Source organism: Schistocerca piceifrons, chromosome 7 (assembly GCF_021461385.2).
Source record: "Schistocerca piceifrons isolate TAMUIC-IGC-003096 chromosome 7, iqSchPice1.1, whole genome shotgun sequence".
Lineage (NCBI taxonomy): Eukaryota > Metazoa > Arthropoda > Insecta > Orthoptera > Acrididae > Schistocerca > Schistocerca piceifrons.
In genome coordinates, this window is record NC_060144.1 from 82,671,230 (window position 1) to 82,687,571 (window position 16,342).

General features: G+C 43.1%; 1 protein-coding gene across 2 annotated transcripts in view; it reads left to right on the forward strand.

Annotated features, from left to right (window-relative positions):
- The first annotated feature begins 675 nt into the window (after positions 1-675).
- Positions 676-16,342, forward strand: part of LOC124804940 (cytochrome P450 4C1-like) — a 97,506-nt gene continuing 81,839 nt past the window's right edge. For both annotated transcript variants that reach the window (XM_047265322.1, XM_047265323.1), the window contains exons 1-2: positions 676-758; positions 15,704-15,953. In XM_047265322.1, coding sequence (XP_047121278.1) covers positions 15,739-15,953 — 215 coding nt within the window. In that variant the 5' untranslated portion in view covers positions 676-758; positions 15,704-15,738. The remainder of the gene's footprint in view (positions 759-15,703; positions 15,954-16,342) is intronic.

The following is a 16,342-nucleotide window of genomic DNA, read 5'->3' on the forward strand; positions in this document are numbered from 1 at the left end:
GGAGGGTGCTAGTGTTCTCAAACATCAGTGCGTAGAAGACCTTGGATAATCTATTTGTGGCGCAAATTTATATTTAGATGTTATTCACAAACGTTGAAAATATGTTTTTATTATGAAGAAGACTCTTCATAAGGTGATGGTGAATGTCTTAAGCGATCTATTTGACTCTTGTAAATTGTTAAACAACTGAAATGAAATGATCGTATGGCATTGTTGGCCGGGAGGCCCCATGCGGGGAAGTTCGGCCGCCGTGTTGCAAGCCCTTTATAGTTGACGCCACTTCGGCGACTTGCGTGCGTCAATGATGATGAAATGATGACTAAAGACACACAACACTCAGTCCTCACGAGGCAGAGAAAATCTCTGACCGCGCCGGGAATCGAACCCGGGACCCCGTACGCGGTAAGCGAGAACGCTACCGCAAGACCACGAGCTGCGGACGTTACGCAATTAATCTGATAAGATAGTGCAAATTTATTTGCAGCCATTTACGATGTTGCAATTGCTGCGATCTCGCAGTCGGGAGCTTGTGGAGTCGCGCGTTATGTATTTATAATGGATTTCACTTGGCTCTCTTTTGTTTACCTTGATCACACCTGAAGAACCGGTATCTCTAGCTACCGGTCGACTAGCAGGAGGGAGGGGGGAGGTAGGCTGGGACGTAAGAGTGAGTTAGTTAGTAGCTGCGCATCGAGCTGAAGGTATCAGCAGCTGCCGCCTCGCTGTCCTGGTGACATTTTCTGGGATCAGTTTTTCAGGTAGTTGTGTTATTACAATGATTTTTCTCAATTCCCAGTGCGTGTGACGGACTATGATCTGCTGTTTACGAGTATGTTTTCTTTTTATTTTCCATGATAATTTTGATGTGTTAATTAGGGCCGTGAAGCATTTTTCGTCAGATGTGGCAATGTGTATTGACCTTCCAATATTTCAGTGATAGTCTGCTGCCCTACCTCTTCTTACCACGTATCTGTGTACAGGTTTCTCAGCAGCTACACACTTGTAGGTCGGTAGGAGTCAATTCTTCCGGCGGCAGCTGTAGCACAGTTCCCTGCCAATTTTGTGTAGTACTGTGGACAAGAGCACACAGCGAGGTGAACATATACACACACGTGATCGAAAAGGCGACCAAAATCCGTTTCAAGCGTTTCGTATACACGAAGGCGAACAGCTCTGGTGCATTCAGTCTGGGGTAGGGGAATAGGACGAAACTGTCTCCTGCACTGTGGGTTTATGGGCCATTTCATATAGGTAACAAGCGAGAGTTACTATACTTTCAACTACTTACAAGGGAACCTCCCTATCGCACCCCCCTCAGATTTAGTTATAACTTGGCACAGTGGATAGGTCTTGATAAACCGAACACAGATCAATTGAGAAAACAGGAAGAAGTTGTGTGGAACTGTGAAAAAATATGAAAATATACAAACTGAGTAGTCCATGTGCAAAATATGCAACATCAAGGAGAACGTGACCTGAGGAGCGCCGTGGTCCCGTGGTAGCGTGAGCAGCTGCAGAAGGAGAGGTCCTTGGTTCAAGTCTTCCCACAAGTGAAAATTTTACTTTCTTTATTTTTGCATAGTTATTGTGCTGTCCGTTCGTTCATTGACGTCTCTGTTCACTGTAATAAGTTTAGTGTCTGTGTTTTGCGACCGCATCGCAAAACCGTGCGATTAGTAGACGAAAGGGCGTGCCTCTCCAATAGGAACCGAAAACATTTGATCGCAAGGTCATAGGTCAACCGATTCCTCCACAGGAAAACACATCTGATATATTCTATACGACACTGGTGACGGCATGTGCGTCACATGACAGGAATATGTTGTCGACCCACCTAACTTGTACACTTGGCGGATGAGTAAAAAGATTCTTCTACCTTGCCCGATTTAGGTTTCCTTGTGGATGTGATAATCACTCCCAAAAAGTGATGAAAACATAAGAGTTTGTCACATAAACTGAAAATAAAAACTTAAAGTTTTCACTCGGTGGAAGATTTGAACGAAGGACCTGTGGTTCCGCAGCTGATCACGTTACCACGAGACCACGGCGCTCCTGCGGTCACAGTGTCCTTGATGTTGCCTATCTTCCCATGAACTACTCAGTTTGTATATTTTGCTTATTTTTTCACAGTTCCACATAACTTGTCCCTGTTTTCTCAATTGATCTGTATTCAGTTTTTCAAGGCCTATCCATTGTGCCGACTTATAACTAAATCTGAGGGGGGTGCGATTGGGAGGTTCCCTTGTTAGTTTCAACAATATTTCAAGGTCAGTCCCACTCTATTTTTCCCTGTTCTCTACATGCAAAAGGCACACACAGTGAATTACATGTAGTTTCTATTCAAATTAATGCAGAATTTCCGGTTCGCGAGTGCTTTTTTAGTGTAAAATTTGTAAAAATGCCACGAAAATGTGTAAATATGGTAAATAACTTTTGTTATATTTGTGGTGAAATAACATTTTCCTCACAGAAACGGAATCTGACGCCTCTTGCAAATACTGCCTATCAGTATTATTTCGGTATGATAAGAGATCCTGTTAGGATGTTTGACAGAGTAGAGAATATGAAAGCAAATACTCCTGAACAAAAACTTTTATTAATGTTGGCATATACATTTACACACAGAAAATAACTATTTCTTTATTTTTGTTTCTTGTAGTTTTAATAACATCCAGCAAAAATTTTAAGGTATTAGTTATGTCTACATCTGAATTATATATTTCATTCTCCATCCAGTAATTTGACAAGTACAAGGAAGGTATGTTTTTGGTTTCCAATACATACCTAGTTTTTTCCTGTAAACTACCTCCTTTATGGCTTTATCAATTAGTTCTATTCCGTCTTGCAGTTCTTCTAGCTGAGAGCATTCGGGAATTTTAGTTTTCCCTCTTATTTGGTTGGTTGTTTGGGGAAGGAGACCAGACAGCGAGGTCATCGGCCTCATCGGATTAGGGAAGGACGGGGAAGGAAGTCGGCCGTGCCCTTTGAAAGGAACCATCCCGGCATTTGCCTGGAGCGATTTAGGGAAATCACGGAAAACCTAAATTAGGATGGCCGGACGCGGGATTGAACCGTCGTCCTCCCGAATGCGAGTCCAGTGTCTAACCACTGCGCCACCTCGCTCGGTCCCCTCTTATTTCCGGCATAACACAGTTATTTAAACACTCCACATCATCCTGGGTATATGTTGACAGATCATCAGCTCCATATACTTTCGGAATTTCCATACTGAACTTAAACTTTACAATTTTTACAAACTAATTCCCATTGACGATGTTACTCCCTCAGTTTGAAACTCTGCAAACTGTTTTTCTGTTACTAAGTGCACAAAACGGAGTCCAAAAGATTCAGAAACAATGTAACCATCCTTTTTAAGCAGATCCAGATGAGAATGGGGCTTTATAAACAGATTTTTTTCTGTCCTTTAATGTAGTAAACGTTCTAGATGCCGGCATTTTCGGCCAGTACTTCATCATATGGTCTCTTACCACAGCTATTTACAGTAAATGCTGACAGCTTATATTCTCCACTTTCTATACGCTGTGTGTAAAGTAAATTGTTAATCTTGCCTGTACATCCGCAGTGTCAGGAACAGTTTATACTCCTTTGTGGCAATTGTTTTATCCATGTATTCCAGTTTTCGTTTTATGGCTTCAACCTCTTCTATTTCCAGTTTTTTTTTTTCGTACACTGAGAACATTAACACGACAGAATGGAGTAATTTCTTTAGTGGGGAATGATTTAAGCCCGTTTGAAATGGTTCAAATGGCTCTGACCACTATGCGACTTAACTTCTGAGGTCATCAGTCGCCTAGAACTTAGAACTAATTAAACCTAACTAAACTAAGGACATCACACACATCCATGCCCGAGGCAGGATTCGAACCTGCAACCGTAGCGGTCGCTCGGTTCCAGACTGCAGCGCCTAGAACCGCACGGCCACTCAGCCGGCAAGTCCGTTTCGTAGATTGTTTGTTTTTCTTAAGACTTATGGTATAATACTATTTGTAGGAACAAATCTCAATTCGGCCATGTCTGTGGAGAAAATTTCCCAGATTGAGACTGTGGTGTCACCGCCAGACACCACACTTGCTAGGTGGTAGCTTTAAATCGGCCGCGGTCGATTAGTACATGTCGGAGCCGCGTGTCGCCACTGTGTGATCGCAGACCGAGCGCCACCACAAGGCAGGTCTCGAGATACGGACTAGCACTCGCCCCAGTTGTACGCTCATTTGCAGAGCAGATAGTTAGAATAGCCTTCAGCTAAGTCAATGGCTACGACCTAGCAAGGCGCCATTAGTAACATTGCATGTATCTATGGAGTCTCACTTATATCGTCAATAGCGATGTACCAAGGATGGATTAAAGTTAAGTATTCCAGAAGCTACGTACTTTTTTTATAGCATTCATTACGTATCCTGTTACAGACCTATCTCTTGCCTGCTAAACGCGTGCCTTTCGGCTACTTCTGTGGCGTGGCTGTCTTGCTACGCCACAACAGAGACAAATATGTTTCTGCTGCTTTAATATAGCACTTCTGTGTAATACTTACATTGACTTTGTTGGAGTCAGTTTTAAGAATCTCCACGTAATTTACAGATGGATAATTGAAACTATGCCGGCAGAGCATAACCTACAAGCTCTTCTCGACCCCAGTAAACAAGCTGTAGAACGTTGGTAAACATCACACCGCAACTGCTCTGTTAGCTGACACCACATGGGTGTGATTGGCACAGAGTACAGTGGCGCACGTTGTAAATACTCTTACAAGTTTAAAAGACTTCAACAGTTTTACACAGGGTCAAACACACAGTCCATTCTGTAGTTGTATACTGTAGCCTCCAGTCTGTTAATATCAAGTTGTTTAGACAAGGAGAATGTGAATGTGAAAACACACTTGACCTCTTATAGTTCAATTCTTTTATCTTGGCGGCTCGCGCATGCCCGCTCAGACGCGGGAGATTGCTGCATTGCCAGTTGCAAACGACGCACGCGCTAAGAGAAGCAGCGCCATAGTATAGCATAGTTCGCAAGCTTACGTTTAGGGGGGAGCGCGCAGTTCATGAAGTAAAGCCACTTTACCACGGCCGCATTAACCCTTTCGCTGCTACAGAGACGTGCCCCTGGCATTCCGCGCTGTGCGCGATTTTGTCACTGCACTGCTCGCCTGTGCTGACACATGGTGTTCCGACTGCTTTGACACTCTTATCATTCGATTCCACAAAAACTATTTGGCCCAAAAATTATATTTTTACACATGTTCTTGACTGATACCTTCCCCCCATAAATGACTTAATTTTGTTTCGATGTTCAACGCAGTTATTATGCAGCATTAAATATAGTAAACCATTGTACGAAATTTTGAAGAGTTTGCAGAGGTAAAAGTCCATAGAGTATACTTTCCGTATGGTCGATTTTAGTTGCCACAATGTTGAGAATGAAATGTGGACAAGATACCTAAATTTCATACAAAATTTACTGTATAACAATATCTCATTTAAGTACCACATAGGTGTCGTATGTAATGTTGAGAAATATTCCGTCTTTCGCGACTGTAACAAAAGTTTTATTTACACCGGGCACGTTTGGCTTCTAATTTTTTGGCCAAATAGTTTTTGTGGAATCGAATGATAAGAGTGTCAAAGCAGTCGGAACACCATGTGTCAGCACAGGCGAGCAGTGCACTGACAAAATCGCGGAATGCGGGGCTCACGTGTCTGCAGCAGCGAAAGGGTTAATAAAGAGACAAAGCACTAGAAATTTCAAAAAATTGCATTCAAACGAATAAAAGCCGTGATGTAAGACACTTCGATATTGTTTTTAAATAAAGAAAATGTTTAGCATCACACGAGGTTTGAACTGTACACCTTTTCCTTACTAACCCAACGCCTTAACTGTTACGCTAACGCATCTCGACCTGTTACGTAACTCCATAAGGGTGCTAACAGGTCACACAAAATTTTGACACACTTGGTATGACTATGAATTACTCACACTTAGTCGAAGTACAATAGGAAATAAACAATTACCGCTGTTCTTTATTGCGAAAAAGCGGTTCGTGAAATTGATACAAACACTTTTCCATGCTATCGCCTGAATTAGGATTCTTATTGCTTCTTTGGTTTAATTAATTAATAGAATATGAAGCAATTGGTACAAAGAATGCTTTTTCCAAACTTTCTATAAAACAAAGTCTGCTATCAAGACATTGCTTTTGATCTATTACTTTATTTATGACTGAACATTTCTAAAACTGAAGACACTCGTCCGTGCTGTGCTCTGCTCTGCAGTCGAGATCTGGCAAAGTTGTTCTCTGTTCATTGGCTGACTGCGTTTTGTTACGTCAGATGCGCAGAACGAACCTAAACTCGGCCGCCAACATAAATGACGCGCACTTTAGCAACAAATAATCCTGAGTTAATAACCAGCACCAAAACCGATACAGGGATTAGTGAACACAGGGTTCTCGTAGCGAGATTGAATATTGTAATCCCAAAATTCTCGAAAAATAAGCGAAAAATATACCTATTCAAAAAAGCAGATAAAATTCACTTGACGCCTTCCTGAGAGACGATCTCCACTCATTCCAAATTAATAAATAAGTGTAGACCAGGTGTGGCTTAAATTCAAAGAAATAGTATCGGCAGCAATTGAGAGGTTTATACCAAATAAACTAACAAACGACGGAGCTGATCCTCCTTGGTACACAAAACGGGTTAGAACACTGCTGCAGAAACAACGAAACAAACATGCAAATTTAAACAGACGCAAAATCTCCAAGATTGGCGATTCTTTACAGAAGCTCGAAACTTAGCGCGGAATTCAATGCGAGACGCCTATAACACTTTCCACAACGAAATTTTGTCTCTAAACCTGGCAGAAAATTCAAAGAGATTCTGGTAGTTTGTGAAGTATGTTAGTGGCAAGAAACAAACAATGCCCTCTCTGTGCGATAACAAAGGAGATACTATCGAAGACAGTGCTGCCAAAGCAGATTTACTAAACACAGCCTTCCGAAATGCCTTCACAAAAGAAGACGAAGTAAATATTCCAGAATTCGAATCGAGAACAGCTGCTAACATGAGTAACGTAGAAGTAAATATCCTCGGGGTAGTGAAGCAACTCAAATCACTTAATAAAAGAAAGTCTTCTGGTCCAGACTGTATACCAATTAGGTTCCTTTCGGAGTATGCTGATGCATTAGCTCCATACTTAACAATCATATACAACCGTTCGCTGGACGAAAGATCCGTACCCAAAGGCTGGAAAGTTGCACAGGTCACACCAATATTCAAGAAAGGTAGTAGGAGTAATCCACTAAATTACAGGCCCATATCGTTAACGTCGATATGCAGCAGGATTTTAGAACATATATTGTGTTCGAACATAATGAATTACCTCGAAGGAAAAGGTATTGACACACAGTCAACATGGGTTTAGAAAACATCGTTCCTGTGAAACACAACTAGCTCTTTATTCACATCAAGTGCTGAGTGCTATTGACAAGGGATTTCAGATCGATTCCGTATTTCTGGATTTCCGGAAGGCTTTTGACACTGTACCACACAAGCGGCTCGGTGTAAAATTGCGTGCTTATGGAATATCGTCTCAGTTATGTGACTGGATTTGCGATTTCCTGTCAGAGAGGTCACAGTTCGTAGTAATTGACGGAAAGTCATCGAGTAAAACAGAAGTGATTTCAGGCGTTCCCCAAGGTAGTGTTATAGGCCCTTTGCTGTTCCTTATCTACACTCCTGGAAATTGAAATAAGAACACCGTGAATTCATTGTCCCAGGAAGGGGATAGACACAGGCATCAGAGCATGCACAATGTCGGCACTAGTACAGTGTATATCCACCTTTCGCAGCAATGCAGGCTGCTATTCTCCCATGGAGACGATCGTAGAGATGCTGGATGTAGTCCTGTGGAACGGCTTTGCATGCCATTTCCACCTGGCGCCTCAGTTGGACCAGCGTTCGTGCTGGACGTGCAGACCGCGTGAGACGACGCTTCATCCAATCCCAAACATGCTCAATGGGGGACAGATCCGGAGATCTTGCTGGCCAGGGTAGTTGACTTACACCTTGTAGAGCACGTTGGGTGACACGGGATACATGCGGACGTGCATTTTCCTGTTGGAACAGCAAGTTCCCTTGCCGGTCTAGGAATGGTAGAACGATGGGTTCGATGACGGTTTGGATGTACCGTGCACTGTTCAGTGTCCCCTCGACGATCACCAGTGGTGTACGGCCAGTGTAGTAGATCGCTCCCCACACCATGATGCTGGGTGTTGGCCCTGTGTGCCTCGGTCGTATGCAGTCCTGATTGTGGCGCTCACCTGCACGGCGCCAAACACGCATACGACCATGATTGGCACCAAGGCAGAAGCGACTCTCATCGCTGAAGACAACACGTCTCCATTCGTCCCTCCATTCACGCCTGTCGCGACACCACTGGAGGCGGGCTGCACGATGTTGGGGCGTGAGCGGAAGACGGCCTAACGGTGTGCGGGACCGTAGCCCAGCTTCATGGAGACGGTTGCGAATGGTCCTCGTCGATACCCCAGGAGCAACAGTGTCCCTAATTTGCTGGGAAGTGGTGGTGCGGTCCCCTACGGCACTGCGTAGGATCCTACGGTCTTGGCGTGCATCCGTGCGTCGCTGCGGTCCGGTCCCAGGTCGACGGGCACGTGCACCTTCCGCCGACCACTGGCGACAACATCGACGTACTGTGGAGACCTCACGCCCCACGTGTTGAGCAATTCGGCGGTACGTCCACCCGGGCTCCCGCATGCCCACTATACGCCCTCGCTCAAAGTCCGCCAACTGCACATACGGTTCACGTCCACGCTGTCGCATTGCCACTCAGTCAGGGTGAATGGAGAACTACTGATCGTTTCAATTTCAAGTTTTTCGTCGGATAACAAATGACAAACGAATTATTTTCGTGTGATTTAATTAAAAAACAATAATTTTCAGATTTTTTCCGTTACTTGTACTGTGAAACCTTTCTTCTTACCAGATTTCGACATTCTAGATCAACAGGAGCTACCCTATAGGTATTGATGAGTGACTTTCCAGTTATCAAAGTATGCGACATAAACGGCCGTTCCATTTGATTGCATTGACTTAGAAGCTTCAGTTTTCAACACCGCCAAGGCACCATTGACCTCAATATGTGACATGAATTTGAACTTGATACATCTATTCTTGAGAAAAATGGTTTTGAAGAGTCAAGCAGAAAAATAGATACACAGACAGATGGACAACAAACCGATCCTATGAGCGTCCCTTTCTTACCGTTTACGCCTAATCCGATCCGCATGGAACCCTTTTGCAGCGCGATGGGCGCAAGTTCCTCGTACAGAAACCGTCAGGGTGTAATTAACAGGGCACTGTGTGACATGTTGGTAGGCCTGCCTGGTGCCGCAGATACCCAGGAACCTAGCGGGGACTCGTCAGTGACATCGATGCCACGCGGGATCGCCGCTGCACTGCGCTCCGCTAGTGAGCGTGTGGCCACAGCCTTTTCGCTACTCAGTGTTCAATGGCAGGCCTCACTGCCAGCAACCACATACGAAGACGCTTTGAAAGGGCGGTGGCCACTGTAGAAAGTTTTACTAGATGACATGAGAATCACAGTGCACTACTTTTGCAGTGAATGTGCAACACGAGCTCATTTTTCATGTATTGTTCGTGAAAGTGTCGCGAATTTCTCTCTATAGCTCTTCTTTATACGTTCTAACAACCCTACCACAACAAATGTCAAAAATTAATTATGATTGTAGTGTTGCTCACGCTGCTAAATATTCCATTTCCGGGCAACAACAAAGTTATGTTATGTGGCAGGTGTCATTAGAGCACAGTTAATGAAGTCATTTCATGAAATAATAGATATACTAGGCACTCATCCGTGTTTCCCACGCTGGTCTCGCTGTGAAATCATGGCTCAATTGTCGAAAATCTAGGTAGTGATGATTCCAAGCTCAGTTGCAAAGAGGCCTAGGTGTTATTCTGCGATATGCAAAAGTTCTATAGATGTGTTTCATAAATTATTCTTGAAGATTAAACCTTTGCAAGTTAGCACAATGGTGATGTAAAATAGTAATCAGCACTCCGAATTTAAGTTACACTTCTTTTTTATTACTTTTGTTGCAATATCACCATACAATATAAAACATACTTGAAAATATCTTCCTCACTGTTAAAGTTCGCATTTCATAAACTGACTACAATTTGCGTCTTTTCAACATAACGACCAAGACTTGACACTCTAATAGCCGCTTACGCGACCAAAAATGAGAGTTACAAGTACGTCAAAGATCATAGTGACAAAAGTAAGAATACACATAAAAATAATATCTTTGCAATATAAACAAAAATGGTTCAAATGGCTCTAAGTACTATGGGACTTAACTTCTAAGGTCATCAGTCCCCTAGAACTTAGAACTACTTAAACCTAACTAACCTAAGGACATCACACACATCCATGCCCGAGGCTGGATTCGAACCTGCGACCGTAGCGGTCACGCGGTTCCAGACTGTAGCGCCTTTAACCGCTCCGCCACCTCGGCCGGCGCAATATAAACATATCGATGTATCAAAGTACCTCTACATTATTCAAATCAAATCTGAATATTGTCACAGAAATATGTTAACTATTCTACAGAAACACTGTAGAATATTGCTGGTATCGAGAGGTTGAAGTGAGGTCCCGTAATGGTTACGTAATTCAAGTACCATTACAACGTCTATTATGGTAGTAACTATTTATATTTATGTGTTGACATTCGATAGAACTACATTAACATTACTTTTTATTCAAACAGAGTTTCCTTTACTTCACAGGCGGATTTCTGTATGGATAATGGCGCTAACCACCGCCATTCTTCTCCATCTATTATGTCTCCCCAAAAAGGATTAACGGGGCAAGAAGGTTACCGAATATCATTTGATGAAATTCCTTGAAGTGACTGTGGTGTCACCGCCAGACACCACACTTGCTAGGTGGTAGCCTCTAAATCGGCCGCGGTCCGTTAGTATACGTCGGACCCGCGTGTCACCACTATCAGTGATTGCAGGCCGATCGCCACCACACGGCAGGTCTAGTCTAGAGAGACTCCCTAGCACCCGCCCCAGTTGGACAGCCGACTTTGCCAGCGATGGTTCACTACCTACATACGCTCTCATTTGCAGAGACGACAGTTTAGCATAGCCTTCAGCTACGTCATTTGCTACGACCTAGCAAGGCGCCATATTAAGTTACAATGTCTTCTGAACAGATAGTATTGTGACTCATGTACTGTCAAGAGCGACGTTCATCATTAATGGATTACAGTTAAGTATCAAACTAATTACGTTCGCTTTCTGAATTCTAATTCCTTGTCATGTTCCAGACCTCACGTCAGTATAGTTCTTCCCTCCTCACGCCAGCCTGCTGTGAGCAGGTAAAAACTGATTCGATAGATAGCACGAAAATTAAAAGAAAGTTATAGCAAGTAGAACCACCAATTATCGAACTTACATACTGTAAGGGGGTGATGGTTATCTGTATTTAATAATATGTTGTTGTTCCCCCATGAACCACGGACCTTGCCGTTGGTGGGGAGGTTGCGTGCCTCAGCGATACGTATAGCCATACTGTAGGTGCAACCCCAACTGAAAGGTATCTGTTGAGTGGCCAGAGAAATGCACGGTTCCTGAAGAGGAGCTGCAGACTTTTCAGTACTTGCAGGGACAGCAGTCTGGATGACTGACCGATCTGGCCTTCTAACATCAACCAAAATGGCCTTGCTGTGCTGGTACTGCGAACGGCTGAAAGCAAGAACAAACTACAGTCGTAATTTTTCCAGAGTGCTCTACTGTATGGTTAAATGATAATTGCATCCTCTTGGCTAAAATATTCTGAGGGTAAAATAGTCCTCCATTTGTATCTGTGGGCGGGGACAACTCAGGAAAACGTCATTATCAGGAGAAACAAAACTGGCGTTCTACAGACCGGAGCGTGGAATGTCAGGCACGTAGGTTAGAAAATCTAAAAATGGAAACTGATAGGCTGAACTTAGATATAGTGGGAATTAGTGAAGCTCAGTGGCAGGAGGAACAAGACTTCTGGTCAGGTGAATACAGGGTTATAAGTACAAAATCAAATAGGGATAATGCAGGAGTAGGTTTAATATTGAGTAAGAAAGTAAGAACGCAGATAAGCTACTAAAAACACCATAGCGAACACATTATTGTAGCCAAGATAGACACCCACCACAGTAGTACGAGTTTATATGCCAACTAGCTCCACAGATAAGGAGGTAATTGAGGAAATGTATGATGAGATAAAATAAATTATTCATATGATGAAGGGAGTTGAAAATTTAATAGTCGTGGGAGACTGGAATTCCGTAGTAGGAAAAGGAAGAGCAGGAAAAGTCGTAAGTCAATATGGACTGGGGAAAAGGAATGAAAGAGGTAACCGCCTTGTAGAATTTTGCACATAGTATACAAGAATCATAGCTAACGCTTGCTTTAAGGATTACGAGAGAAAGTTGAGTATGTGGAAGAGACCTGGAGATACTGGAAGGTTGTAGATTGGTTATATAATGGTTAGATTGAGGTTTAGGAACCAGATTTTAAACTGTAAGACATTTCCATGGCAGATGTGGACTCTGACAATAATTTATTGTTTATGAATGGCAGATTAAAACTGAAGAAACTGTAAAGAAGTAGGAATTTAAGGAGATGGGACCTAGATAAACTGAAAGAACCAGAGGTTTTAGAGGGTCTCAGGGGGAGTATTAGGGAACGGTTAACAAGAAAAGAGGAAAGGAATACAGTAGAAGAAGAATGGGTAGCTGTGACAGATGAAATAGTGAAGGCAGCAGAGGATCAAGTAGGAGAAAAGACGAGGGCTAGTAGAAATCCTTGGGTAATACAAGAGATATTGAAATTAATCAATGAAAGAAGAAATTATAAAAACGTAATAAATGAGGGGGTGCAAGGGAATACAAGTGTTTAAAAAATTAGATCGAGAGGCTGTAAAAAATGGCTAAGCAGAGATGGCTAGAGGACAAATGTAAGGATATGGAAGCATATATCACTAGGGGTAAGACAGATACTGCCTACAGAAAATTAAAGAGACATTTGGAGAAAAGGAAACCTAAGGAAAGAAGGGAAAAGATGGAAGGAGTATATATGTAGTCTATAGAAAGGAGATGTACTTGAGGGCGATGTTATGGAAATGGAAGAGGACGAAGAGGAAGATGACTGACAGACTTAAGTAGAAACAAGGCCCCAGGAATAGCCAACATTCCGTACAGCTACAGACAGCCTTGGGAGAGCCAGTCATGACAAAACTCTTCCATTTGGTGAGCAAAATGTATGAGGTAGACGACTTACTTCAAGAATAATATAATAATCCCGATTCCAAAGAAATCAGGTGCTGACAGGTGTGAAAATTACCAAACTATCAGTTTAATAAGTCACAGCTACAAAATACTAATTAGGATGATTTACAGAACAATTGAATTACAGATAGAAGCCGATCTCGGGGAAGATCAGTTTGGATTCTGCAGAAATGAAGGGACACACGAGACAGTGCTGACTTCTCATTGTAGATAGTTTAAGGAAAGGAAAACCTGCATTTATAGACTTAGAGAAAGTTTTTGATGATGTTAATTGGAACATTCTCTTTCAAGTCATAAAGGTAGCAGTCGTAAAATACAAGGAACGATGGGCTATTTGCAATTTGTACAGAAACCATACTGCGGTTATAAGTGTTGAGGGACGTAAAAGGGCAGCAGTGGTTGAGAGGGGAGTGAGACAGGGTTGTAGCCTATTCCTGACGTTATTCAACCTGAACATTTAGGAAGCAGTAAAGAAAACAAAAGAAAAATTTGGAGTAGGAATTAAAGTAGAGGGAGAAAAATAAAAACTTTGAGGTTTGCCGATGGCATTGTAATTCTGTCAGAGACAGCAAAGGACTAGGAAGAGCAGGTGAACGGAAAGGACAGTGTGTTGAAAGAAGGATATAAGATGAACATCAACAAAAGCAAAACGCGGGTAATGGAATGTTCTCGAATTAAATCAGGCGATGCTGAGGGAATTAGATTAGGAAATGAGAGACTTGAAGTAATAAACGGGTTTGCTATCTGGAAAGCAAAATAACAGATGGTGGTCGAAGCAGTGAGGATATAAAATGTAGACTGGCAATGCCAAGAAAAGCGTTTTTGAAGATGAGAAATCTGTTAATATTGAGAATAACTGTGTCAGGAAGTCCATTCTGAAAGTATTTGTATGGAGTGTAGCCATGTACGGAAGTGAAACGGAGACGATACACAGTTTTGACAAGAAGAGAATAGAAGCTTTTGAAATGTGGTGCTACAGGAGAATGCTGAGGATTAGATGGTAGATCACATAACTAATGAAAAGGTACTAAACAGAACTGTGGAGAAAAATTTGTGGCAGTACCTAACTAGAAGAAGGGATCGGTTGGTAGGACACATTCTGAGACATCAAGGGATCACCAATTTAGTACTAGAGGGAAGCGTGGGGGGGGGGGGGGGGGAAGGTAAAAATCTTAGACGGAGACCAAGAGATCAATACGGTAAGCAGATTCAGAAGGATGCAGGCTGCAGTTGTTACTCGGAGATGAAGAGGCTGCAGAGGATAGAGTAGCATGGAGAGCTGTATCAAACCAGTCTTTGGACTGAAGACGACAACAACAACAGTTTGTTGTTATTAACATTAACTAAATTGTCATAAGTGAATCTAATTTATAATATGCTGATTATTGTTCATGCCCCTCTACGATAAAATTTTATTACGTTTACCTCCCCTCAAAGAGTTAAGTGGTCTTTTATTCAAAAATATTTTTCATTTCATGCACTATTAATAAGGGGCGATCAAAATGTTTCCGTTTGGCGGCGTTTCTGCAGCACATATGCAACATAGAGCGACGGCCATGCTGGTATATAAGCACCGCTACGTAGGCAAGAGATTAGCAGGCCACTCGTAACTTTTTCAGGTGAGTCTGCAGTAAATGCAGAAACGACAGCAATGGTGACGTTGTTACCATATGCTTCCAAACAGGGCCAACGAGCTGTTCTTCTTTTCTTGGTTGTCAAATGACAAGCGGGGGTCAGGTCCATCAGACGATGAATGATGTGTACGGAGCAGTATATCTGCCGCAAACCACTGCTGTGGAATAGTGTGCCAAGGGCCGTGCTGGTCTCGGTTCCACAAAGGATGGCGCTTGGCCTGGGAGGCGAGCCCCGTCCAGCCAACTCAACTGAGAGGCAGTCGAGCACCCACCCTGCAGTCCTGGTCTCTCGCCATGTGATTATCGCGCCTTCGGTCGTTTAGAAAAGGTCTTGAAGGGCCGCCGAATCCTGTTGGGAGAAGCTGTACATTTGGCAGTTACCGACTTATTCACGCAGCAGGACACTATGTTTTACCAAATGGGTATTCTCAACACGGTGCATCAGCTGGATGATTGCCTCCTTGACTATGGCGATGTTGCCTGACTGCCATACCGATTCTGGATTGTATGCCTTCTAACAGAAACTTTTTGATCTCCCCTTACATGAACGCAATACCTTTAAAACGCCAGTATTATTGACGAAACATCTGGTGCTGACCACTATTTCTCAGTGTCCCCGTACACAATTCCAAGAAACATGAGAATATTTTACCCACTGTGCTTCTGACTGCAGGTCGGTTATTGGGAGTCCTCATTACCTGTTGACCAATGGCGTGGTGGCTGTGGCTGTTGGTGCAGTTGGTGGTGTGGTGCTGTGCTGGCTTGGTGGCGCTGCTGTGGTGGAAGTGGGCCAACAAGCCCCACATCGACGCTCCAGGGCCACCAACACTGCCGATAATTGGGAACATTCTGGACTTCCTCGAAATGCCACTGACCCTCCATAAGATATTCGACCTGCACCGCCAGTATGGGGACTTGACAAGGTAAGCTTATGGTATCTGGTGGGAGAGTGGTCGACCTCAACAAACCATACAGACTGAAACATGACGTCTAATCTCTGGAAATCAGTAGCATAACTTTGGGTGATGCGGTAATTTAACATAATTTGAGGCATTATGGTATTAATGAAGTGTACAATGGTTCTTTTGACACCTATAAACTAAAACTGAAGGTAAATGTTACTGAAGTGGGGTAAAGTGGGGTAGCACTCAAGGTTCTGTTTCGATACATCACTTTTATTAACAACCTAAGGTGTAGTCCTGAAGGTTTGATGATCCCCTCAAAAAATAGAGTCCGCAGCTCGTGGTTTCGCGGTCGCATTCACCCTTCCCGAGCACGGGTTCGATTCCCAGCGGGGTCAGGGATTTTCACC